This window comes from Etheostoma cragini, chromosome 24 (genome assembly GCF_013103735.1).
Source record: "Etheostoma cragini isolate CJK2018 chromosome 24, CSU_Ecrag_1.0, whole genome shotgun sequence".
In the NCBI taxonomy this organism is placed as follows: Eukaryota; Metazoa; Chordata; class Actinopteri; order Perciformes; family Percidae; genus Etheostoma; species Etheostoma cragini.
Window position 1 is genome coordinate 9,452,503 of NC_048430.1, and position 25,937 is coordinate 9,478,439.

At 40.1% G+C, this 25,937-nt stretch overlaps 1 protein-coding gene across 1 annotated transcript in view; it reads left to right on the forward strand.

Moving 5' to 3' along the window:
• Nucleotides 1-23,849, forward strand: part of LOC117939173 (transmembrane protein 47-like) — a 27,873-nt gene extending 4,024 nt beyond the window's left edge. The window contains exons 2-3 of the mRNA XM_034864238.1: nt 15,793-15,933; nt 18,564-23,849. Of these exons, the coding sequence (XP_034720129.1) occupies nt 15,793-15,933; nt 18,564-18,742 (320 nt within the window). The 3' untranslated portion in view covers nt 18,743-23,849. The remainder of the gene's footprint in view (nt 1-15,792; nt 15,934-18,563) is intronic.
• Nucleotides 23,850-25,937: the final 2,088 nt, after the last annotated feature.

Consider the following 25,937-nt stretch of genomic DNA (forward strand, 5'->3'; position numbering starts at 1 on the left):
ACACACACACACACACACACACACACACACACACACACACACACACACACACACACACACACTGACCCTCTGTGAACACTACTTTCAGAAGTTCCTCTCTTTCCTTCCTTCTCACACACATACTGTACATGTTATGGAAAAACGTAGGAGCAGGACTCTGGGTATATACTGTCCTCACTAAAGGTTTCTTCCGCTATACAGCTAACTTAACATTATATTCTCCAGCATTATATTCTTCAAGGAAGGTTGTTGTGTTTGGCAGGATTTAATTAAGGAAAATATAACTTTCTTTTGTAAACTGCAAAAAACAACACAAAATATAAACGTAGTAAGTATCTTTGCAATTACCAATTATCTCTTGTGCGTTACTAGAAAAGTATTTGTATAAATTAAACCACTAGAAACCACTACACTAATTCCATTACACTCCCCGTCTGGCATAATAAGAAAGGTGCCACTATATCCATATTAACCCAAGTTCTTTTTAAATCAGAGACTGTCCAGGGGAATAGGTGCTACTTCACCAGTCTGCACTCAGGAGGCTCTGGACTGTGTGACCCATGGTCACCATGATGTCACCTGACTCAACTGTAGCTCTGTTACTGACTCATCACCACCACTGCCGACACTGGAGTATGGTCAAATATTCTCATTGACACCTAGCCAGAATGTCTCTGCCAAGGCTTTAACTCTCTTCCACTGGTTCTTAAGCAGATCTCTTTTTGAGAAGTTACTGTCTGGAGAAAGATACATTTGTTTTCTGTGTCAGCAGCATGAAAGGGGTTAGAATGGGCTAGGACCACCTTTGGGTCGGTGGAGACACGGATTAATGGCTGGGCATTCACAAGGTGCTTAGGACTTCACAAGTGAGTTTTAAAGGTCCAACTTGTAGGTGCATGGAATTTAGAATCTGTTGAGCAACTCCAAACATGTGCTCCCAAGTGCCGGCCATATAGGAGTGGGGAGGAGGATTGAAAACCCAGGTGCATCTTTGTTACAGAAGTCTTTTATGCTTGAAACATAGAGACCTTGGGCATTCATTTTCAGCTCCTTACTTGCTCCAATAAATGTGGTCCCACAGTGTGATCGAAACTGCTTAGCATGGCCTCTGATGGAGATTAATTTCCTGAGTGCGTTTATGAAGCTTGAGGAAACTATGGTTTCTATAACCTCATTGGGAATTGCACGTGTGGACATAGGGAGGTGTTCCAGGCACGTCCAGCTGGGAGGAGGCCTCGGGGCACTAGGTGGAGGGATTATATCTCCAAACTTGCCTTGGAACGCCTCGGGATCCCCCAGTCGGAGCTGGTTAGTGTGGTTTGGGAAAGGGAAGTTTGGAGTCTCCTGCTGGAGCTGCTGCCCCCGCAACCCGACTCTGGATAAGCGGTTTAAGATGGATGGATGGTTCACAAAACATCAGTTGGCCAAGACTAGTGCCAGCCCACATAGCTGCTATTGCCTGATGGGAGTGAGAAGCATTGAGGTGGGCCGTTGCCTTGGTAAGTGAGCTCCACTTTGAAAAATGCTCAAATCTTTTTGAGCCCAGTTTGCCTTCAGTAACTTGTGTGGTGAGGCATATTACCTAGGAACGAATCTCAGCATCAGAATCTGGATCTACAAGGTCGTATGTCGTCTCATTTTCAGTGTTGACCTCTGAACTGTCTGGCTTTGTCAAGAAAGCTGGTCCAGTCAGCCATGTAGCCATGCAAGTTTGACAGCTGGAACATACCGGGACCCTGATCTGCTGGTTTCAGCTCTTATGGAAAAAAAACTCCACTGCTCTGACTGTGTCGACAGAGAGGTTGAGGTCTTTGATATAATTTACTCTTTCCCCTGCTGGAAATGCATTCATCGCTTTGTTACGGTTTGAGGCTACCTTAGCACAATGTTAAACTCAATATCAATGGCATCAGCTTCTGCTGCAAATGATCAAAGGCCATCGTCAACGCAGAAATCCCACTGAACAAAGGGCCTGATGTTTCGCTGCCCTCCTCAGGCCAAGAGATTGCTACTGCGGGTGATGGGTTGTTTCCAACATTTGACGAATATCTGCAGTCACTCCCTCAGGTTTCCTTCTGAATCTGCAAAGCACTCCAATGAGGCTGTTGTTCAGTTCTAGCCCAGAAAATAACATCTCATTCAGTGAGATTCCATCATACTGTTCAGTGGAATCAAACACCACACGGATCTGTCCATTGTTTTGCGGTAAACTCCTAAGGTAGGGCGATACCAACATGTGGTGCAAGCTCAACATGTCAATTATCAATCATTTTTGCATGGACTCAATGAAGTGCACTTTCATTTCAGGCTTCTTCTCTAACATATTTTGCATTGACATCAGACGATTTTAAGCATAGTCTCTTTTGTTAGAGAGACATCTCAGTGTTTCTGAAAGGGAGAGGAACAACCCAGCTGTTTGTGTCATCTTGGAAGAACCCCTGTTCCATGTATTGAAGCAAGGTTATATATCCTCAATGGAATGGGTGAGGAGGTTGTCATTCTCTGTTGATGGGTGTTTCACAGGATTTTGCCTGTTGATTAGTAGAAGCACAGTGAGCATGTATTGTTCGGTTTCAAGAATTTGTTTCTGTCATCAAGGCTCATTTTCCTGAACCCTCTGCATTTCTTCAGTGTGTGAGGTCTGATATGCATTAGTGATATGATATGTCTGTCAGGATTTTCCATTTTAGATTGCATGATATTCAACGAAATATTAGATGATGATATGCGTGTTTTATGTACAGAGACAGGTTTATTTTGACCTTGGTTGTCTTTCTTGTAAGAGGTTGTAGAGAGAGTGAGCAGGTTCAAAAAGGGTTTGTTTCTCTCTTCAGCTCCCCTGCATATGAACCTTTTGAAGAAGCACCATATTCTATCTTGAATTTTAACCCGTGAGACATGTACCAGTCTTGGAGGTAAAAGGGCAGTAAGGGGCTGGAATCTCCTTGCAGTATCAAGGTAAGCTTGCCCTGGCAAGTACCCATCTGTCTTGGCAACATCTAAATTGATCAGTAGAGCTGCCAGCTCTTGAAGTTTTTGACTGCTTTTATTTTGAATCTTGGGAAAGTTCTCTATTTTACTTAACTAAGCTCTCCCTATTGCTTCTGGAGATCCATACATTTAATCCCTCCCAAAACATTTTGAGACCAAGGGATGGTTGTCTGACAGACTTAATTCTGAGTTCCTGCTCACTTGACTCGTTACCTAACCATGTGATAAGCAAATCCATCTCTTCACTTGCTGACACCTCAAAGTTTTCAATTGTGTTGTCAAAGTCTCTCTCCAGGCTTGGTAATGTTCAGGTACTGTAGGTCATCAAACTGAGTCAAACCTGAGGAAACCAGCTGGTTCTTAGTGAGAAACTTGGCAAGATCCGCTGTTGTAGGGAGAATACTATGCTGACGGTCATAGTTTCCCTGCTGTGGTAGATCTGTGTGAAAAGACTGTGAGTCCTTGCGTTTGTACATCGGTCTCCTATTGATGATCTGTGACTGAGCCTCACTCTTACCAGAATAATCTTGATGGGGTGTGTGTACTGAAACTAAGTGGGGATTAACTCGCTTGGTGTCTGGGTGAATTGATTTGATTTGTGAGTGCTGAAGGTGAGGGGTAGTGATCATCCTTATCTTCTTTAGATCCCTGTGCAAACGGATGTAGAGTGTGGTGGGTAACATGGTCATCAGTTCTTTTTTGTGCACTCTCTGAAGAGACAATAACTCAAGTTCTTCAATCTGGTCAGTTCCATCTATATCTGCTGCTGTCTCCAGCACTTCAGCTTCTGTATGGGCAGATGCAGCTTCTCACTAGTCAGTCAACTAGAATACAAGACATGTTTTCAGTTATTTTACACTTTTTTATTAAGTACATAATGTGTTCATTCATAGTTCTGATGCCTTCGGTGATAATGTACAATGTGAATAGTCATAGAAATGCATTAAATGAGAAGGTGTGTCCAAACCTTTGGCCTGTACTGTACAAAGCGAGACAAATACCTTTTGAGTGTGTTGTTAGTGGGGTGCAAAAAGGCTTTTACCAGAAAATGGCCGAAGAAAGACAAACCATCAATAAATGAGTGTATTGATATAATTTACAACATACAGTATATGTTATGGAGAGAATTACTTTCAAATTACGGAACATAGCTGATATCTTTGAAGAGAACTGGTCAAAAATGTTGTGCTATGTGTCCTCTGTAAGACCTGGTTTCATATAAATCGCAAAAATAAGTTTGAATACTTTTAATTAGAAATGTCTTTTCCCTATTTTTTGCAGTATCTTCAAAATTTTATTTATGATGTGCTTTAACTGCGATTTTACTTAATGCTCAAATCCTCCTTTTGTCACGTTGAATCCATTATCAAGAGCTTTCCCCCCCCCCTATCTTCAGACTGCATCTTTATATTTTCTTCTGCGTGATGCACATATGGTAACTGCTGTTCTACTTAACGCACAAATCCCCCCCTGTCACGTTATGTAATGTTGGATGTTCTGTGCCCAAATGGCACATATGTTTATGTTACCAAAAGAAAACCAATAAAGGTAAATAATAATGTTGGTTAAATTGACAAAGGAACACCCACCAGCTCCACACAAATAATAACCATGCAAACAACAAGCAAAATGCGGTTGTATGCAGAGACAGATTGTCAATCAGAGTAAGAGATATTTAGTTCACAACATGCACAGCAAAGCTTTTAATTACTTGGACTAAGGTGGAAAAACCATGGCATAAAGGCAGGATCTCACTTTGAGGAATATGATAGAACAGAACTATTGAACTATTGTGCAAAGACCAGCTGTTGCAATTGCAATTTGGTTTCCTTGTTAACTGATACAGGTACAATAATAGTGTGTAGTACTGGGGTATTGTATGTCTTTATTTGACATTTGACTGGGGAAAGACATGCAGCAAAGGTCTCCATATGGACATGAATCCCACGTTCACATCATGTGGGATGGATGAACTTGCAGCATTGGTCATGGGAGGTTTCAATTAAATCTACTTATATTGGCTGACGTAAGGCATCTACAGTGTGTGTGGTTGGTTTTGAGACTTTTCTTTATTATTTATTGCTAGGATATTGCCCTCATATTTTGGAGCTTTTGCAAAAAACGTGAGTTACCCAGTCATATTTTGAATTTGGATGTATGCTGTTTTACAAGATGGATAACTCCAATATGACATGAACATGGCACAAACATAAGGCCATGAGGACGCCTGTGTTTTAGGTCATTGGGGAGATTTTTCTCATGTAAGATCAACCTATAATAATGAATAAATAAATTGAGACCAGCACTTCCTCCCTAATTTTTTTTATTCATGTCAGCTGCATGTATGAAATGTTGAATATCAAGCAAGAAACAAAAAGGAATTAAATGACTCACAACTTTAAGCTGCTTAAATGAATATTATCCACCTATTCTGAAGCTCCCCGCTTCCAGCAGCTGGATGCTGTTTGTCACACGTAAGAAAAGGCAGCAGAATTGTCTAATAAAGGATGAAACTATGAGTCCCTCACACTCATGTCAGCCATTAATTAAGCTTTAAACAACAAAATAAGTTTTACAGTCCATTACTAGTGAGGAGAGATGATGTGTGAGAGATCCTAAATTTACTTAGGGAGGCTGTGGCTCAGCTGTAGAATGGTTGCCTGCCAATTGGAAGGTTGTTGGTTCAATCCCTGGCCCTGCAGTCCCATGTCAAAGTGTCCTTGGGTAAGACACTGAACCCAGTGTTTCACCTGATGCTGTGCATTGGACTGTGAATGTGTGTGAGTGTTTATTTCGTGAGCAGGTGGCACCTTGTATGGCAGCCTCGGTCACAGTGTATGAATGTATATGAATGGTGAACGCGCGGTATGATGTAAAAGCGCTTTGAGTAGTCGTTAAGACTAGAAAAGCGCTATATAAATACAGCACATTTACTTTTCTTCCTTCATAAAAGTACCTCCAAAACTCACGCTTTTCACTGCAGTGCCACCAAGTTTTTTTTAATTTAACCTGTACTTAACCAGGACATGTCCCATTGAATTATAGTAACTCTTCTTCCAGGGAGTCCTGGGCAAAACTGGCAGCAAAAAAATTTCAAAATATATATAAGACAGGACAAAGGTTACATACTACACCACAAATCTCTATGCATACACTGTACATACTAAACACAAAACAAGACATTACTCTTGACTTAAAGCTTAATACAGACATACAACTTAAAGGGCACCTAGTTAAAAGCAATTACACGGTTCAGTCAGAGTTAACTTTAAAAGGTTTTCCAAGTATTGAAATGTGGAAGTGATTCTAGATTTAAGGTGTTTTGAAATTCATTCCAGACATTTGGTGCCATATCACATTTGGTGCCATGTTGCTCTGTCTGTAAATGTCCTCTCATCCGTCTGAATAAAGCCATAAAACATTCATGTAACACAATGACAAATGGCTTTTACTTTAAAAAATAAATGAAGCCAGTTGTTCCATGGGATTTTTGATATTGATGACAGTACAGAAACTTCAATAATCGGCCAGCAACCTGCATTCGAGATCACGTGAACTCCACACGAAACTCCTGGAATTGAATTCCCTCATATTTGGCAAATTTGACACTGCTTCAGTTGAAACATCTTATTGACACCTCACACACACACACACACACACACACATTCATCTTTTCCTTTGTTGCTCTACAACTCAGATTTCATGCTCAAACAAAGTATCTGTTTCAGATATTAAAAAAAAAAAGCAACACCAACATCTTCAAATGAACCCGAAGCACAACAAATGACTGAGAACAAAAGATGTGCTATAGTCTGTCATTCACCTGACCTTGACCAAAGATGTCCCAGGCTCGCTGTTGGATTTAATTACAGCTTGAGAAACCATCACTAAAAGCAAGTAAACCATACCATGTTTCCTCTTTTCTTACACTGTGTTTGTATAAGGTTTAGAATTATAAATATTGGTGAGCATTTTCAGCTTATTAGCCAATTTTGCATGTGATATTTTTGCACATTTAGGGGTAAATCCCATGTACTCAAGTAGGTAGCCAGGTGTGATTAGAAACAAATGTAGTGGAAAATAGTGTCAGTTCGGACCCACCTTCATCTGTCTTTGTTGTCACAGAGTTGTCACCACTGAAGACCTAAAAACCTCCATTACAGTAATTCCTCCTCGCTTTCTGCCCTTCTGATCTTTCTCTACCAGTCTATCGATCCATCCTTTGCTTTTACTTCCCCAGCCTTTTTCCCCTGTTCTCATCAATGAATGAAAGTCTTTATCCCAATATTCAACCTTCCTCCAATTTCTTTCTTTCATCTCCTTTTTGATTGTACCTCATTCCCTTTTCTCCTTTTCTTCACTGTTACATTTCCAATGTTAATCATTTTCCCTTTGCAATGTCACCAGCCTCCTTCTCCTTAGCCCTCTCCATCTTTGTGCCCCTTTCCATTTTCTCCTGGGTCAAGTCTCCCCCTTTTTCTTCTCTCCCTCTTTTCCTCTCTTATCCAGACCTTCCATTTCCCTCCTCTTTTTTCTTCTGGCTCCGTCTCTCCTTTCAGTGAGCTGAGCCCCCAGAGACGTTGTTCTATTTGTAGCGGCTGAACGAGGAATGGGAGATGATGTGGCATCCAGACAGACAGACAGACAGACAGACAGACAGACAGACAGGGACCTATACAGTTGCTCCCACTTGCCATTCACACACTCACGTACGCACGCACACACACACACACACACACACACTAACAAACAAACACACACACACACACACACACTGGAGGCACGATGAGATGTGCATGTGCCAAAACACACACAATCCTTTTTGGTGAATGCTAATCAAGTTTTCTTAAAGCATTTACAGAGCAGTATCACAGCAGCAGCATGTGGCAGCACATAAAAAGCCTGTTAAAGTCTTAAAATAAACCCATTCTAAATTGTTATTACGTATTATAAAAAAAGAACAAAATTGTCCTCCACACAATTATATTCTTCTGGTGGTATCTTCATTTAAAAAAAAAAAATTTGATTAAATATAAGCAGAAATATGACCTTCAAATGTTTTATATCCACTGTGTGAACTATACAGGGTTATTACTGTCTGTAGTTTACACTAAGTTTACCTGTAAAGACCTAAAACTGTAAACCTGTATATAGAAGAAGTTGGGTTGGGTTTTGGACTGTGGGTCAGACAAAATTTGAAGAAATCACTTTGTTGGGTAATTAATCTAACTAAAGCTATTTTTGTCATTTTATAGACTAAATGATTAATTAGATAATCAAATTACTTATTGCAGTGATAGTGCACTTGCATCGTGAAGGGTGATGAGCGTCACAGGAAATACAAGCGACAGGGAACACGAAGGGGCTAATGCAAACCATAGACAAAGAATGGAAAGAGTCTAACCCAGTAAAAGCATGAAGGTCTCTGCAATCTGCATATATTTCTCCATTATTTGGATCTGGATATTTGGTCATTAATTTGTCATTAATCTTTTGTGGCTACAGTACATTGTTGGGATTTTAACATCATGTTAAAATGACAACAATGCACCGTATGTTTACACTGTACTATTGATTTTACATGTGCAGCTACAGGACTGGTGGGATCTGTTTTTGACAGGACCCCAAGGTAATACAGCAGCTAATCAGTGTGACTGCTTAGACCGGCTTTACAGTAAAGAAAACACTGTGACAGTGCAGTAATCCTATCACATGGCAAACAGTCACATTACAGCAAGAGGTATTTATGTGTGTGTGTGTGTGTGTGTGTGTGTGTTTGTGTGTGAGAAACTGTTAAAGGAAACTAATTAGCAAGTTGCATACACCAACGTGTGTGTGTGTATGTGTGCAAGGGAGAGAAAGAGGCAGGATTGATAGGGTACATACGGCAAATTCTACAGTTGCATAAATGTATCCATTATGAAATTTGATAAATGTGAATGTGTATGTGTGTGGGTGCGTGCGTTTGTTTGAGAGAGAGAACGAGGGGGCGAGGTATTTGCAACAGTTGCGTGAGCAACTGTAATGGTAGTGATAGAAAACATTACATTCAAAATAGGATGCACTTGGCCAATAATGTCAAGCTAGTGTAAGAGAGTAATGCTTACTTAAATACATTTTGCCGATGTATGACTCTACAGAGACCTTGCCCTCTGCCTGTCTTTTCTCTTGTTTTATTGGGTCTTCTGTGAGTGTATGCCCAACAGCCAATAACAGCGCGCATGGGGTCCAGCCCGTTTACATCACTGCGTTCTTGGGCTCTGACTGTTTGACTGAAACACACAAATCCGAAACGATGCAGCTCTTCATTCACAAAAAGTCAATATGACACCTTCCTGCATGGTATTCCTTCATATTTGTACTTTAGAATGGAACCATAATTTAAAACAGAACAGAAAATAAGAAACATGAACAGAAAATAACTTTTGTCGTGCCAGCACCGCTCCATCTCTTCATTCACTCTCTAGCTCGCTCACTCGTCCTTTCTCTCTCTCTGACTCGTTGAGCCAGAGAGGAGGGGTCGACTTTGAACGCTGTGTTACAAACACCAACAGACAGATGCCGGTTAGCATCTTCCAGCACATCTGATCATATAAATTTCACAAGAGTGAGAGGCTGCAGAGACGGCAGTTAATGATACTCTGGTAGGCGGAGCAAACAGCCTCGGGAAAGAACTTGTTCTGGTGGAACATGTGTACGTTCAAAAGTAGTTTTAGTCGTGCAACAGAAATCTCAGATTGGACAGATAGTCTAGGTAGCTGTCTGGTGCTCTGCAGAGATCTGAAGAGCAGTTAACCATAGTCCTCAGAAAAACACCGGAGGTTAAAATGCCAACCCAAAGGAAGGCCAAGGCAACTGATATCCGACCTAAATAAGTCAAATTGTTTGTCTCTGTACTTTGAAGGAAGTTAAATATGAATTTACTAAACCACCCGAGTCTCCTGAGGGCTTTGTTGGAATCCTAAACCTTCATACATCTGCCCTTATTGCATTGCTTGTACACAGCAACTTTTTGGGCAACAGAATTGCCTTACTGTAGTTGCTTTTGTGGATCTGACTTCAAGGGAAATCCATACATTTTTGCCTAAAGTGCTTCACTTAAAATATGAAGCGAACAGATGCAAACATGTGCAGAGTCAAAACCTAGAAAATAGAAATTGAATTTAGGAATACTTTGTTAAAAATAAACATTTTGTCCACAAAATAATCTAATCAGCAGCATCATTAAAATGGAAAACTGTGGGTTGCTTGGCATTTGTCACTTTAGAAGATGAAAAAATTAAACAGTCCCTTGGTTTTATAAACTCTTTGCATGAATTCATAATCCGTGCCCTCGGTTTTATAAACTGTTTGTATGAATTCATAATCAGTGCCCTTGGTTTTATTAATAATGCGATTTACCTTTTACAGCTATCCTCCAAAAAACTACCCCTGCAGCATATTTTAACACTTTTTACCCAGGCTTGGAGGCACTTAGTTGGGGTTAGGAGGCAGGGTGTTAGGCCTGGAAGTCAAGACCCAGACTTAGAAGCACTTAGTTGGGGATAGGAGGGAGGAAAGGGCCCCTGGAGGTCGATACCCAGCCTGAGAAGCACTAACTGGGGCTTATTTGGGAGGCTGGGGGCCCTGGAGCATGTTAACACAGGATTGGAGGCACTTACTGAAATGATCCGTGCCGTAACTTATCATATATCCTTGTTCTCTGAAGAAAGAAGCTTTAAATAGTTTGTTAAATTTGTGCGCACTGATTGCAAAACCGTAAAAGTAATGTGCGCAAATAGTCTTTCTCTAAACTGACCCCAGGGGGGCTCCAAAGTAATACAAACTGCTTTTGATTGTACTCTTTTTTTATTCCCCCTCCTTTTCTTTCTGCTCTATAGCCCTCAATATCTTCTACTCACTTTCTGCTCTCTTCTTTAATTTCCTCCTTTCCTCTCTGCCTCCCACTATCCACCTCTGCATCTCATCTTTCACCTCTATCTCTGTCTCTTAATCTCTCATTTTTCCTTATCTCTCCCCTCCACCATCAATCTTTCATACGCCTTTTTACCACACCAGGACAGTAAATTACACGACTTAAACATCTGCAAGATAAAAAAATGCATCACGTTACAGTAATAGACCTGCAGTATACCATTGATGTCAGCCACTGTGCATCTGTACTGATAGCTACATTTCTGCTTCAGATGCGATTCAATGATGTTTTATCCAGATCTTTAAGTTTGAAGTTTATCTTTTAGGAGCAATTATTTTATTTATTTATGTATTTTGTAATATTGCACATCTAGTTTTGCTGTGTAGTGCAGAAACAGGTTTTACAGCAGCTTACATGAGCCAGGCCAATTTGACAGCATCCCATCTAATCACAGTAGACATGTGGAATAACAACTCTCTTTTCCTTCTTAGCCAAGGTGGATTAGATGATTAGGTGTGTGTGATTTTTTGTGCACGTGTGTGTGTGTAAGTGTGTGTGAGTGTGTGTGTGTGTGTTTAGATGATGATTTTACAATAAAATCAATCCATTCCAATTGATTTGCACACGTTTTTTTGCAAATAATTCAAGTGAACTTTGGCACACTAATTTTGGCCATTGAACAATGGCACACTGAGAGTCTAAAATAGAGGAAACTATTCCTTTTTAGCTCTTATGACCATCCACTTTTATTTCAAATGAAACTGTTTAACTTTAGCTAAAGCGACCACTGTGGCCACTCGGGGGTGGGAAAAATAATCCATTCTTAGATCCCTTGCAATTCTTTCTAGAACAATTTGAATGCTTGATGGAGAGTGAGAGAGATGGAAGTTAATAATAGATTTAAAATGTGTTGATTTTTATTTAAAAGTTACCGTCAAGTTCAAATCAGACAACAGATTGACTGATAGAGCATGGGATAACGGAAAACAACTTGACATACTTGGCAAAAATGCAGGTATAAAATGGCCAAAAGGATGTATGTATACACATGATCTAAAGGACATACATAAAATATTTAGGCAAAACACATAAAGGCTGTTCATCTTCTCTATCACATTTCATCTGACCACCTCATGTTTCATGTTCTAAGAAGCCAATTTTCCACCTTTAAACACGACTGAGCCTCTGACATGGAAGATCACTGTAAGAGAAAATGACTTTTACACATGTTTAAGGCTTGAGCATGGAATGACTGCACAATAAAAACCTCAGTAGACAAAACATTTTATTAAAACTTGTGTGTGACAAATGTATGTCAAAATCTAAGCTTTGCCTAGCTGCTTTTACTCAGATTTATATGTATATTTTTAAAAATCACAGATGGAAATGTACCTAGAAAAATTGTTGCATCGAGATGCATCGATAATCGGTTTAGAATCCAATCGTTGGCCACTGAATCAGCATCTAATTGAATTGTGAGGTGCCAAGAGATTCCCAACTCTAGGGGCCAAAACCGGCAACTACAGAATAACAGCACAAATACAATGCCATGCGTACTGTCATTGGTACTGTAAAACGCTGACACATTTGGGCAGGTGTTAAAGCTTTAGTGCGTAACTTTTTTATAATAATGAACAAGAATTACATTCAAGCCATTGTCACATGAGTTGATACAACTAGGCTAATTAAGACTATCAGCCCCACAAAACTATCTCTGAATTTCTTAGTATGGATATGTATCTTGAAGAGTTGATCATATTTTTAATCCTCCGTGTCCTTCTTGGTCATAAGCAATGTGTGGAGAAGGGGCGGGAGTGGTGCACGATTACGAAAGGCTTGTATCATGTGGATGCAACAACAGTGTTGTTGTCATTACTTATAATTCATTATCAAGGAGACAGAAACTATGCACTTTAGCTTTAACACAGATACCACACTCCAGACTGCGGACAAAAACAAGCGGTTTACAAATGAACTCTGGTGTGCTTCGGTACGGTTCCTTTGTAGTGAGACTTTGATCCAACCTGACCCAACTAAGGTTTGTGCTTTGCAATCTGTGATAATCAGAGCATGTGTAACACCCATAGTTTGCAGAAAGAGTCAAGGCAAGGGTGTTACATATGTGAAAGATTGCTTACTCTGATTCAATTATTTAAAACAACAGTGTGTTGTGTTTAGATGCTCAACCAACATAACACACACAAACAGTTTATATAGTGTACTGATTTGCCTTCCTGAAATAAGAAAAAAAATGAAATTTGAATATTGAACCAGCCGCCCTTAACATTGGAGACAGACGCCATCAGAGTCAAGTCTTGGTGAGTAGAGCGGAAGAAACAATGTCTGGAAAATTATTTAACTTTTGACTATGGATATAAAAGTCCAGAATACAGGACCTTCTTCATGTATTTACTTTCTTGTTCCCGCCCTAGACACATCTGACCAGTAAGCGGAGTGTACGCTCTTGTTTGATTTGTACTAATAGCATTTTGGTTCGCTTGGATTTTTCTCCATGTGAAACAAAGCTAATCCAATGGAAAAAGTGCTTACTGTGCCATTAGACATCTTTAGAAAACAATGCGTCTGTTATGTGTGTGTGGTGTGTGGTTGAGTGCAAAGGCATCACTGATTTTGAAGCTGTCCTGGACCCTTGTTCTCTCAGTGTTTGTAGCCAACAGTGCCAGGTTACTGGTTCAATAGCTCCCACTGTTCCTCAAGTCATATTTGATATATGTGTATGTATAAGATGGAGAGAAGAACTACTGTTCTTACAGCTTACTGATGCGATGGTTTGTACAAGTCAATAAATGCATCTTTGAATGGCGTCCTGGTGGAAAGGAACTCTTGCGGGCTGGTGAGGGTTTGTCCCTGTTTCTCTGCAGTAGCTGGTGAGTCTGGTAGAGCTCTGCAGACAAGCTTTCCTCATTCCATCCATCATTATGGAATCAGTGAGGACAACTTGTCTGCGGATGGGTTGTGTGTGTAGATATGTCTCCAACAGGATAGAAAGAGTGTGTTTTTTAAAGATTATTTTGTGGAAATTTCTAGGCTTTTTATGACAGTACAGCTGAAGAAATGAAAGGGGAAAGAAAGAGGGAATGACATGCTGCAAAGGTCTGCAGGCCAGAGTCAAACCCAAGCCCACTGCATTGAGGAGTGAACTGCTATATTGGTGCCCGCTCTACCAACTGAGCTATCTTTCCATTTGTTCTGCCTTTCTGAGATGGCAGTGATTACAGACTGGGCCAGATCATCTGCTATGAGATCAATATTGGGACTGTAGCTTATCCAAGATGAATTTGGTTGTTCTGAATAAATTCTCAAAAAGTGTGAGATGTGCAAAACAATATTCATCAATGATATATTTTGCCTCTGTCCTCCGACTGGTGGACGATGTCATACAGGGTGGCCTGGATAGCTGGGAGAGTTTTCTTGACTGCCCAGGTTGAATTACACTGGCATGCTCATCAAGAGATACGTAGCTTCTTGAGTTCTACTCAAGCTGCAACGTTATTATGCATTGGCCAGCAACAAAAATGTAGGTCTGGTGTATATTACAATATACAGCATTATATATATAGTGTTCAACTGCTTCACAATCTGAAATGTGTTGCATACAACCAGCATCTTTACCCCACCAGGTGAGGGATGCTCTGCATCGTATCAGCCATTACAGTAAATATATTTATTGTCACTGTGACTGTATTTGTCATTTGAAATTAGCTTTAGGCTAACTAGCGAGGAATGAACAGTTTGTGTATGTATATGTAACACTTACAAATCTCGAGTTTGACACAATTCATGTGTGTGTGTGTGTGTGAGAGCATGTATCTTTGAATGTGCTATTTCAGTTTGCACCAAGCCGTGCTCCCTTCATATAAATGCAGGCAGATTTTTGATAGCACGCCAGTAAAGCTTTTTAGCCGAGGCTTTTTGTCAGCTCAGGTATACTAAGTGCTCTCTCTCTCTTTCTCTCTCTTCATTACTTTCACTCAGGGATGCTCTGTCCCCAGCCCCTTCACTCCCTCCTTACCTCCTTTTCCCTTCTCCCCCCTTATTTCCTTTACCTTCACCAGCATCACCCTCAGCTTCTTCCTCCTTTTGGCATTTATTTGCATGTTACCCTTTCTTTGTCCTTGTAAAATCTGCTTATCGGAGACGCTATCTGCCTCATTGCTACCTAACCCCTCTTCCTCTCTCTTGTCTCTCCCTTTTTTTCTCAGTCTTCCTTTGTTCCTTGATTCCCTTGAATCCAACCTTCCTTCATCTTTCTCTTCCTGTCATCTTGCCTCACTTATTTCCCTCCTATCCTTTGATTCATATCACCCTCCTCTCTTTTCTTTCACCTTCTATCATTTTTTCATATGCTTTCCTTCCTTTTCTCCCCCTATTTGCCCCTCGCTTCATTGTGTCTTTTCTGCCCTTTTGTTTCCCTCTTTACCACCCTTAATTCTTCCATCTTTAATTCTACTTGCAGCAATTTCTTCTCCTTTACTCCTTGTTTTCTCCTTCCTATTTTATTATTCACTCCTTTGTTTTTCTCACCTCCAAACTCTTTCTCCCTGTAATCAACATACTTGATGGTAGTAAAGGGCAGTGATATAATATGTCAAATAAAATAATATGTCTCTTTTGCCTCTGCCTAACGCAGGTCACCCTCAAGGTCTTGTGCATTTCATTTTTTGGCCCCTAACGCCTTCACTTTGTGGCATTTATTCCTTAATGGTCTCTGAAGTTTCTACATTATACATTCACATGTTGCTTCCCTGTGCTCACTCACTGTTTCTTCTTCTTTTTTACCACTTTCCCTGTCTTCCTTCCTCCATCTACCCTTGGTCTTCCTTCCTCATTTCTTCTCCTCCTCCTTCTCTCCTTCACCTTTCCAGACTGGCAGGTTGCTACGCTGGCCCTATTGCTAGGAGGTGGAGCCCTGGTGCTGATGTCATTTCTGGTCGCTCTAGTTGCCGTGTGCATCGGCACAAGACGGCGATTCTACGCACCCGTCGCCTTTATGCTCTTTGCTGCAGGTGAGTGCACACACATACACACACACACACGCACATACACACACACACACACACGCACACACACACACACACACACACACACACACACAGTCGTGTCTGGCTATCTTTGTGGGGACCAGTCATTGACATAATGCATTCCCTAGCCCCTTACCCTAACCCATAACCATCAAACCTAAATGTCTAACCTTAACCCTCACCCTAACCCAAACCATAACCTGACTCTAACCCTACTCCTAAAACCAAGTCTTATTCTTCAAAAAGCTCTTTAACGTTAAAGGGACCAGCATTTTGTCCCCACAAAGCTGTCAGGTCCCCATATTTACACTGTATCCACAGTTTTTGGTCCCCACAAATGTAACTAAACCTGGCCCACACACACACACACACACACACTTAATTAGTTAATTTAGAAAAGGTAGCTGGAAGGTTGCAGGGTAATCACATTGAAAACTGACATGCATTTGACATGTGATATCAAATGACAATCATTAAATAGACACACAGACAGCACATCCACACACACATTCACACACACTTCCTCTCTTCCTCATACTCATTTAGAGAAAATCCTATTTTTATGAGTCAGACCCAGCAGGGACAAAGTGCAACGTCACGCCTGTCCCTTTCATTTCCCCATCCATCTCTAACCTCAAATTGGACAACTGCGAAGTTTCCACAATTTCCCCCAATCTAACTACCATGAATAATTGGTAAATGTATTTATTTTAGGCATGAAATGTTTCATTTAGCAAAGCTGGATGGGTTGTATTCTCAATTCAACTGTGCAAACCACAGAAGTCAGATAAAGCTTTTAAAGAGGATTTTTTCCTATTTAGGGGATAGTGTAGAGATTTACAGAAGCTATTTGATTTCTCATAGACCGGGAGTCTTCTTATCCTGAAAAATACTTTCAAAGCTTGTATGAGAATTGAAAATAAATAAATGGCTTGGAATTAAATCTTTTTCCGATGTTTGTATTGATATTTGACTGCCTATTCAAATATAATTATAAAAAGGATAGCAATCAACCATATACAACGGCGGCCGTTGTTCATTTCATGATGACCGCCACAAAATAAACAAGATAATCTTGTCCCTGTTGACGGATTAATATATCAAAATAATGCATAACTGCCGTGAGAACAGGCTATCAATTCTCATTTCACCCGTTCTGAATTTAGGAAGCTGATCCTAGCATAAATAATCTTGAAGACTTTGGTAAAACTAGATTATGTTTTACATCTTTTTCAACACTCAACATTAATTGGAACTGGAACAAAATGTGCTCAGATACTATTTTACTTTGCAAAAAGTCGAAATGCACTGCTTTGATTTAATAATAATCAATACTTCAATAGTGTACATATTTGGGAAATGCAGGATACCAATGACAATATGAATATAATAAAACGTATGTATTGTAGTAGTGGTGCTTCTGATGTATCATTGTAGAGCTTAACATAAAACAAACTGCAAAATGTAGTTGTTTTCACCGTAATGAGACACAAACAACCTTTCTTAACCATATCTTAGAAGCCAAACACCAAGGCAAAGTGTGTTTCGATGGACTATAAAGGAACACTCTGTGAAATATAGATCAATACACACTTCTTGACAACAAAACTACCTCTTTAAGACCGTTTTCACACCATCTGTGTTAATATTTGTCCAATCCGTGTTGTTTTTTCCATGCAGGAAAGTGCAAGGGCTTGTTTATGTTCCCCCAGGAAGAATTCCCTTTGAAGAAATGACGATTGATGTATTCATCTTTGTTCCACTGCCATCTATGTATTTTTTTCCTCCTTTTTTGAACATCTATCTTTCTATGTTCCTCGCCCCCCCTCTGCTCACCCCTCCATCCCTTAAGGGCCCATTCAGACCAGAAAAATGCTACCCGCCGATCCCCCATAAGGTTGTGCAGTTGTGGGAGTGGCATTTAAAGGGCCCATTATTGGGACATTGGGTTTATTAACCCAACAATGTAGCACAAGTAGACTTTGTGTTTCACAATTATTGTTTTCCGTCAGATCGTTTATAGATCTCGACATTTCTGACCGCAGCTTCATCTCACAAGAAAGAAAAAAGACGGAGGGACTGTGGTTTGTGTTGGAGCTTGTTGCAGTAAACAGTGAGCTGTTACACAAACTCTCGGGCAGTTAAGTGCTTGTGTCTCATTTTTTTTACCCTCATAGTGTTTAAAAAAGGGGGGGCTGTGTTTTGCAGGGACTCAAAACACAGCCCTGGGGTGCTCCGGTGTAAAGGATGAAGGTGGAAGACGTATGTGTCCCCACCCTCACCACCTTTGGTCTGTCTGTCAGGAAATCAAGTGTTTAATCCCAGGTCCTTGAGCTTTGTGACTGGAGGGAACTATGGTGTTAAACGCTGTACTGTAGTTAATGAACAGCAATCTCACACATGAGAGGAAGTTTACTTGGAATTTACTTTTTAGTCAATAACTTAATTAATGTGACATTATAAAAAAGACCCCCACCTAACCTTTATTTAACATTGAATCATGTAAACGTGTTCTAGTATAAACCCACTAAAGTTCTGTATGAAATGGAAAAAGAGCATAATATGTCTCCTTTAAGAAATTTTACTTGAACTTATGGTCTGCATGTGTCCTCCAGTTGTCCTCCAGGCCTGCAGCTTGGTCCTCTACCCCATCAAGTTCATCGAGAGCATCAACCTGAGAATCTACCATGAGTTTAACTGGGGCTACGGCCTGGCCTGGGGAGGAACCATCTTCTCCTTCGGTGGGGGAATCCTCTACTGCCTCAACCCCAAAAACTACGAGGAGTATTACTAGCTCTAATGCAAGCCAAGAACCCTACATGTTGTTAGAGGTAGTCAGGAGTCGAGCAAGGTTTTTTTTAAAGTTTTTTTTTGTAACCGCTCAGTTCCCAAGAACTGTAATTATAAAGTATACATTGTATTTGAATGGAGAATTGGGGATTTCTTTTCTTGCCTCAAATAACAGATGGGATTGCTAAGGCTGCATATTTGAACTTACAGGCCTAACGTCACCAAGTTTGTCCTGGGGAGGGCTTGGTGTTTGAGAAAGAGTCTTACCAGTTTAATCCTAGGACTTGTGACAGGGTACAACTGACAACCCTGTAGTAACAAAGGATGGAGGTTTATGAGGATTGCGCCTCTGTTCTTTCTTCCCTGTGAACTAAACTGCAAGTGACTACTAAAAACTCAACTTATTGACCTTTTTACTTTGGAGTCAGGATGTCACACTGGGAGGCTTTTACCATATGTTTATGCATGCATGCACATGCAAATGCACATGTATCTTCATCTGTCAACATTAAAGCCTCGGGCTGAGCTTCTGAAATCTACCCCCGGACTCCAACTCCATCGGCGCATCATTATGGCATTCTGTTTTTCAGAGTCCTCTGGAGCCCTTAAACTTTCACAAGGACATGAAAGAGGATCAGACGCTACAATGTTGAACGTTGCTGTTCATAACTTTTAATAAGACAGATAGATCCCTCATGAGGCGGAGGTAAGAGGGGAAAATTAAATAAAGACACCGGCTCAATATTCTGTTATCGACCCATTTGTCTGTTACCGTGGCAACCCACAGGGTGTGCCCATGCAGCTGCCATGATTGATTATCAACGGTCTGAGGTGTGAGACGGAGACTGCGCTTAGCAGCCTTCAAGGGTCTGCTAAATTTTGATTCCACTCCCAATGAGCCACATTTTTCCACACTGTGATTTTTGGAGAATCCTTCCTTCTCTGGTCCAGCTTACCTGCATTGTGTTTGTTGATGGGTGTGTTTGCTATACACTACAGACAGTTACAGTCTCTCAGTGGGCATCCTAACATGAGCATGAATATATTAGGTGAGTTAGGATATGCATTCTGAGTGCAATGAGATGATTATGCACTCAGCTGAGGAAGGTAAAACCACAAAAACACCTATGGAGAACCATGACTTTAATAGACACCACTTCATGTACACCTTTGCCTCATTCTATAAACTTAAGTAGCCAGCTCAGGTGGAGGTGAATGGGAAGTGTGAGCTTTAGCTTTACCCTTTTTTGCATTATGTGTTGGTAAAAGAGATGCATTGGTGGCAACAGTAATATTTTAGTCAGTAAGCACTTAATAATAAAATAATAATAAAATATATATTAACGATAACTAACTGATGATAACAAGGACATTAAAGGACACAATTAGACATTCCCCTAAATATCAGTATGATGAATCAATGCATTACTGTGTGCATGCAAACATAACCACTGTAGCTGACTATTTTTAAATGAGATCAGTGTATCTACTGATAATATCAGACCATGTTTCATTAACATCAGACTGTTGTTTCCTTTCCTTTCCTACAGTAAATGTCAGGGATCTGCCCTGCACCCTGTGCAGATTCTGGTGGGAAACAAGCCTGGCATGCATCTGTTGGCACAGGAAAGGCAAATGTCAACATCAGCCAGGGTCAAATGTCAGTATTCAATGTTATTATATGGTTGCTAGGATTTATATAGACACATACAGTAAACAAAAGTAAGACTTTATCTTATATCAAAGCAAACATTCAGAAAGAACATTTGATAATCACTGCTTTCAAGAATTTATCTAATTTCCCCTGTCCACTCTCCACTCTGATCATCAGTTGTTTGGATGGTACCCATGAGTCCAGTGCAATGTCTGGGTGTAAATATGGATGGAGTAGTAAATATTGTAACTTCTATGCAGATTTTATTAGGCGATTAGACAAGCTAAGTTTGGCTTTCATTGTTCATAACCCTATTTATGTTTTCTCTCAGATAAAGTGTAAATTCACACTCACCTATGTGCTGAATTACTTCTCAAACCCTGTGACCTCTATTCTCCCTTCAAAACCCATTTTGTAATTTGAAAAGTGGATATGAGTGGAATGGAATGTGAAATAAGAAATATTTAGATGATATTTTGGAGATACAAGCAGCGTCTTGTCTGTACTCTCCACTGTCACCTATTTACCATGCAGCTGTCAAGGAACCATTAACCAAAAATAGAATCCAGGCTGGCCCCCTTGCCACCTTAACAAATGTAGAACTGTGCAGACGCCACACGATTCATGCAGCTGACAGAAGTCCATTTATTTTATACAAACAAATGACAAAAAGATGTTTACCAAGGACAAAATCATTTCCTCAGCTGTAGATGTTGAAGTTTTGCCTGTCACCACAACAGTATTACTTTTAAAATCAGCTCATTGAAGTTTAATAACGACTGAGATCTGATGTGATGAGATATCAATAACGCATTATATTACAGCCCACAAGTTACGAGTATCAATACTATAATCACTGCATATTGAAGTGAGGAAAACCAGTAGGGAAGTAGGGAGAGACAACTTTGTGTTTAAGTTGGACTTAAAAATAAATTTCATTATAAGTGTTTCTTTTTTTAAAATAACTGAATACTTATTTACAATTTACATTTACAGGGTACAGTGATATTGTTCCTCAATAATAAGACAAGAAAAAGTAGTCACCATACTGATATTGAAATAAGTTGTTATTTTTACACAACAAATTGTGAACATTTAAAGTAAAGCATTTGAATACAGAGTACTTATCATTATTAAAGGAATAGTTTGGGAAATTGGCTTTCTTGTCAATAGTTAGTTAGATGCAACTGTCATATCTGCACACTAAATGTGGCTCAGCCATCAGCTGCTACCTGTTAGCTTAGCTTAGCATGAAGACTGTAATTGGTTATCCTTTTTCTGTCCGAATTTCAAAATTGACCTACCAGCACTTAGAAAACTCAGTAACAAAAACATATTATTTCTTGATTGTTTAATCCGTACAGTCACACTGGCTGTTGGCATGAGTATGATGTCAAAGTGTCCAACTATTCTTTTAATTTGGTATAAATTATCGATGCCATGGGGAAAGACACTATTCATTCAAGCTCAGGAAGACAGGTGTACCAATATACCTGTTTACCACTACATACAGATATAGTGTAATGAATAAATTCTAGAACATTAATAGTTTATCTGGTAAAAAAACTGATGTTAGAGGAGAACCCAAACCACGTATTACAGTAGGTAACCACTACTACAATCCATATGTTTTATTATGTTCATATTGTCATTGGTATCCTGCATGTCCCAAATATGTACACTGTAATTTGTAGGCTGCAATGTAAAGCGTTACTAAACAAACTTGTGTGCAGATGTGGTGGAGACTAATGTCACTTAATCTCACTTAACAAGCCATTTCAGGCTGAGTTAAACCTCATGCTGTGAGTTTCACAGTGTATATTCTAGGAAGTAGTATTGTACTGATGTTCCATGAACGTTGAGTCTTCTGAGGGGACAAAAATCCTGAACTTCACTGCTTTTATGTTTTTTTTTTGTGACTGGATGTCTCAGTTTACCCGTCTTTTAATTTGGCACTGAGTAAAAGCAGAAACAGCACTCAGTGAGACGGCCATTATTCCATTAGTCATACCAGCTATATGGGTCAGCGGGTGCTTTTTTTAAGCATGTGACCCTGCTCTTCTGTATTTTATCAGTTTGAAAGATGTCACAGCTCACACTGTACAGTGGTAGGGCTCTGGTTAATCAGTGTTTAGCTTTGTTGGTTCACCAGATTTTCTGTCAGGTCATGGACGAAACACTTTGTGTCAGCTGTGTGTTATTACTCCATGAGTTAAACAGAAGTCCTGACACAATGAGGAACCGTGCAACAGAGATAATTACCACCAGTGTGATATTCGATATGGAAGACAGGTGTCAACTACTACTACTATATTCAATACTGTATGATCACAGCTTAGTGAGGGTGTTTTTGCTACCTAGAAACGTCTCTGTGCTTTGGTGGTGTAGAGGAGCCTTAGGCACTAACACTGTAACAGATCTGGGTTAAAATATACATGAATCATTTCCAACATCCCCATTATTATAATGGGAGGACTAAATGACAATTAAAAAAAAAAGCTATCGTTTGTTTTGATGTGTTTTGTGCGGAATATTTGTCTGCAGTAACTCTGAAACTGATATTTGATGTAATGAACATTTTGATTTACAGTGTGGTGTTACAGCCCGCTTATTCTTAATTTACCCGTCAGACACATAAACACTCTAAACGAGATGAATCCCCTTTCTGATCAAAGATTTACAGCTTTATTTTGCAGTTTAAAAGCAGTTTGGAAGTTTAACATTGTACATCTTTTATCCAAGATTCAAAGTGACAATACTACATATACAAACAAACGTACCCTAGCTTCTCATAGCTGCGCCTTCAGGAACAATCAGATGCACTTAATTAGGACCTGAAATCAATGTCATGTCAGTTTTAATTATGAGTCTCTGATTCTGAATGACAATGCAAATCTGTTTGCACCAGTTTAAAAAATGGCCTACATGCTTTGATTTTTAATGAAGCACTTCAATGTGGTTCTGGGTAAATATGATTATTTGTCTAAGGCACCTCAGTTTATATGGGGAACTAAATGAACTTGCTACAAAAACACAACTATTCTTTAAAACGTTATATCTGGTGTTTCTGATTCCAGGGTGTCTGACCCGTGCTGGTTCCTTGTATGTTTTAGCCCAAGTCTGACTCGTAGATATTAGCATTTGTTTGATTACTGAAAGTAGAGGCACACAAACAGACAGCTCTGTTTTATGCCTTATCTCCCAGTAGACTGGAGAGAAACACTGTCTAATGATGTGCATAGGGATTTAGGAAGTGTGTATGTGTGTGTCTGAATGACAGGGGAAGAGTGTGTTAGTCAGATAGAGCAAAAGTGTGTGTGTGTGTGTGTGTGTGTGTGTGTGTGTGTGTGTGTGGGGGCATGTTTTTGATGCCATTGTAGAGATGTCAGTAATCAGCATTTATCTATCTGTACGTCGGCACATTAAAGCACTGAAAAAACACTCATTCTCACTCTCATTTTGTTGTCACATCTTGTCTTTTGTCATCTTTTTTCAGCTCTGAAATAGTTATCGTCATGCAGTATTATCTTACAGTACCAGAGACACTGGCTAAATTTACCAACATTTAGCTTAATTTAGTTAAATATACACTATAATAATGCAAGCATGCTGAGCACCCAGGGGACTAACTAAGACTTGAAAATATATATCTAGTGCAATATAGTTTGGTTAGGGTGTTTATTTTAAAATGCATTATTATTAAAATGATGTCATCGGTGCATTTTTGAGGTGTAAACACTGTATGTATACCTTTAATGGAATGGGTTCTGCCTAAAAGGGAGCTTTTCCTTGGCTTTAATGCAAACCAGGCTTACCCAGGTTGCTCCAGTTAATATATCCTATTACAGCATGTTCTCAACTCCCAAAAAAACAAATGTTTGCATTTTACAAATGGGAATCTACTATAATTGATGTAGCAAAGCTTAATAAATACTATAGCTGTTACATTGTTCTACAAAACCCATGTTGAACTCATTATTCCCAGGGGTGGAAGTGAGAAATGACATTTACTACACTTGTATGTTGTTTTGTGTACTTTTTTGAGTTCAAAAAACAAAACAACTCAACTATTAGTAGATTTGTAATGTAAATGGACACTTCTCATATAGTGCTTTTCTAGTCTTAGCGACTACTCAGAGCGCTTTTACATAATCCAGGAACCATTCATACAAGGTGCCACCTGCTCATCAGATGAACACACGATCACGTTTACACTCCGATGGCGCAGTTTTGGCCAGGGATTGCACCACCAATTGGCAGTTGACCGCTCTACCACTGAGCCACAGCCGATTTGCACCTTTCTATCAGCTACAATTCTGACCCTCAAAGACCTGTCAGTCTGCCTTCAAAATGTCCACCTCCACTCCATTTATTATCCTAAATTAGATGCACCTGTTTGAGGTCGTTAGCTGCATAAAGACACCTCTTCACCCCATACAATTAGTAAGAATCCAACTACTAACATGGCCAAAACCAAAGAGCTGCCCAAAGACACTAGAGACAAAATTGTACACCTCCACAAGGCTGGAAAGGGCTAAGGGGAAATTGCCAAGCAGCTTGGTGAAAAAAAGTCCACTGTTGGAGCAATCATTAGAAAATGGAAGAAGCAAAACATGACTGTCAATCTCCCTTGGACTCGGGCTCCATGCAAGATATCACCTCTTGGGGTCTCAATGATCCTAAGAAAGGGGAGAAATCAGCCCAGAACTACACGGGAGGAGCTGGTCAATGACCTGAAAAGTGCTGGGACCACCGTTTCCAGGGTTACTGTTGGTAATACACTAAGACGTAATGGTTTGAAATTATGCATGGCACGGAAGGTTCCCCTGCTTAAACCAGCACATGTCAAGGCCCGTCTTAAGTTTGCCAGTGACCATTTGGATGATCCAGAAGAGTCATGGGAGAATTCATGTGGTCAGTTGAGACCAATATAGAACTTTTTGGTCATAATTCCACTAACCGTGTTTGGAGGAAGAAGAATGATTAGTACCATCCCAAGAACACCATCCCTACTGTGAAACATGGGGGGGTAGCATCATGCTTCTGGGGTGTTTTTCTGCACATGGGACAGGGCGACTGCACTGTATTAAGGAGAGGATGACTGGGGCCATGTATTGCGAGATTTTGGGGACCAACCTCCTTCCCTCAGTTAGAGCATTGAAGATGGGCTGAGGCTGGGTCTTCCAACATGACCCGGAGCACACAACAAGGATGACAGAGGAGTGGCTCTGTTAGAAGCATATCAAGGTTCTTGCGTGGCCTAGTCAGTCTCCAGACCTAAACCCAATAGAGAATCTTTGGAGGGAGCTCAAACTCCGTGTTTCTCAGCAACAGCCCAGAAACCTGACTGATCTAGAGAAGAGCTGTGTGGAGGAGTGGGCCAAAATCCCTTCTGCAGTGTGTGCAAACCTGGTGAAAAGCTACAGGAAACGTTCGACCCATGAAATAGCAAAAAAAAGGCTACTGTACTGTGACAGGGCGCATTGCGGCCGTCACCGTAGCGATGCGCTACTTGTACCTCCAATGTTTGCACACTGACTTTTCA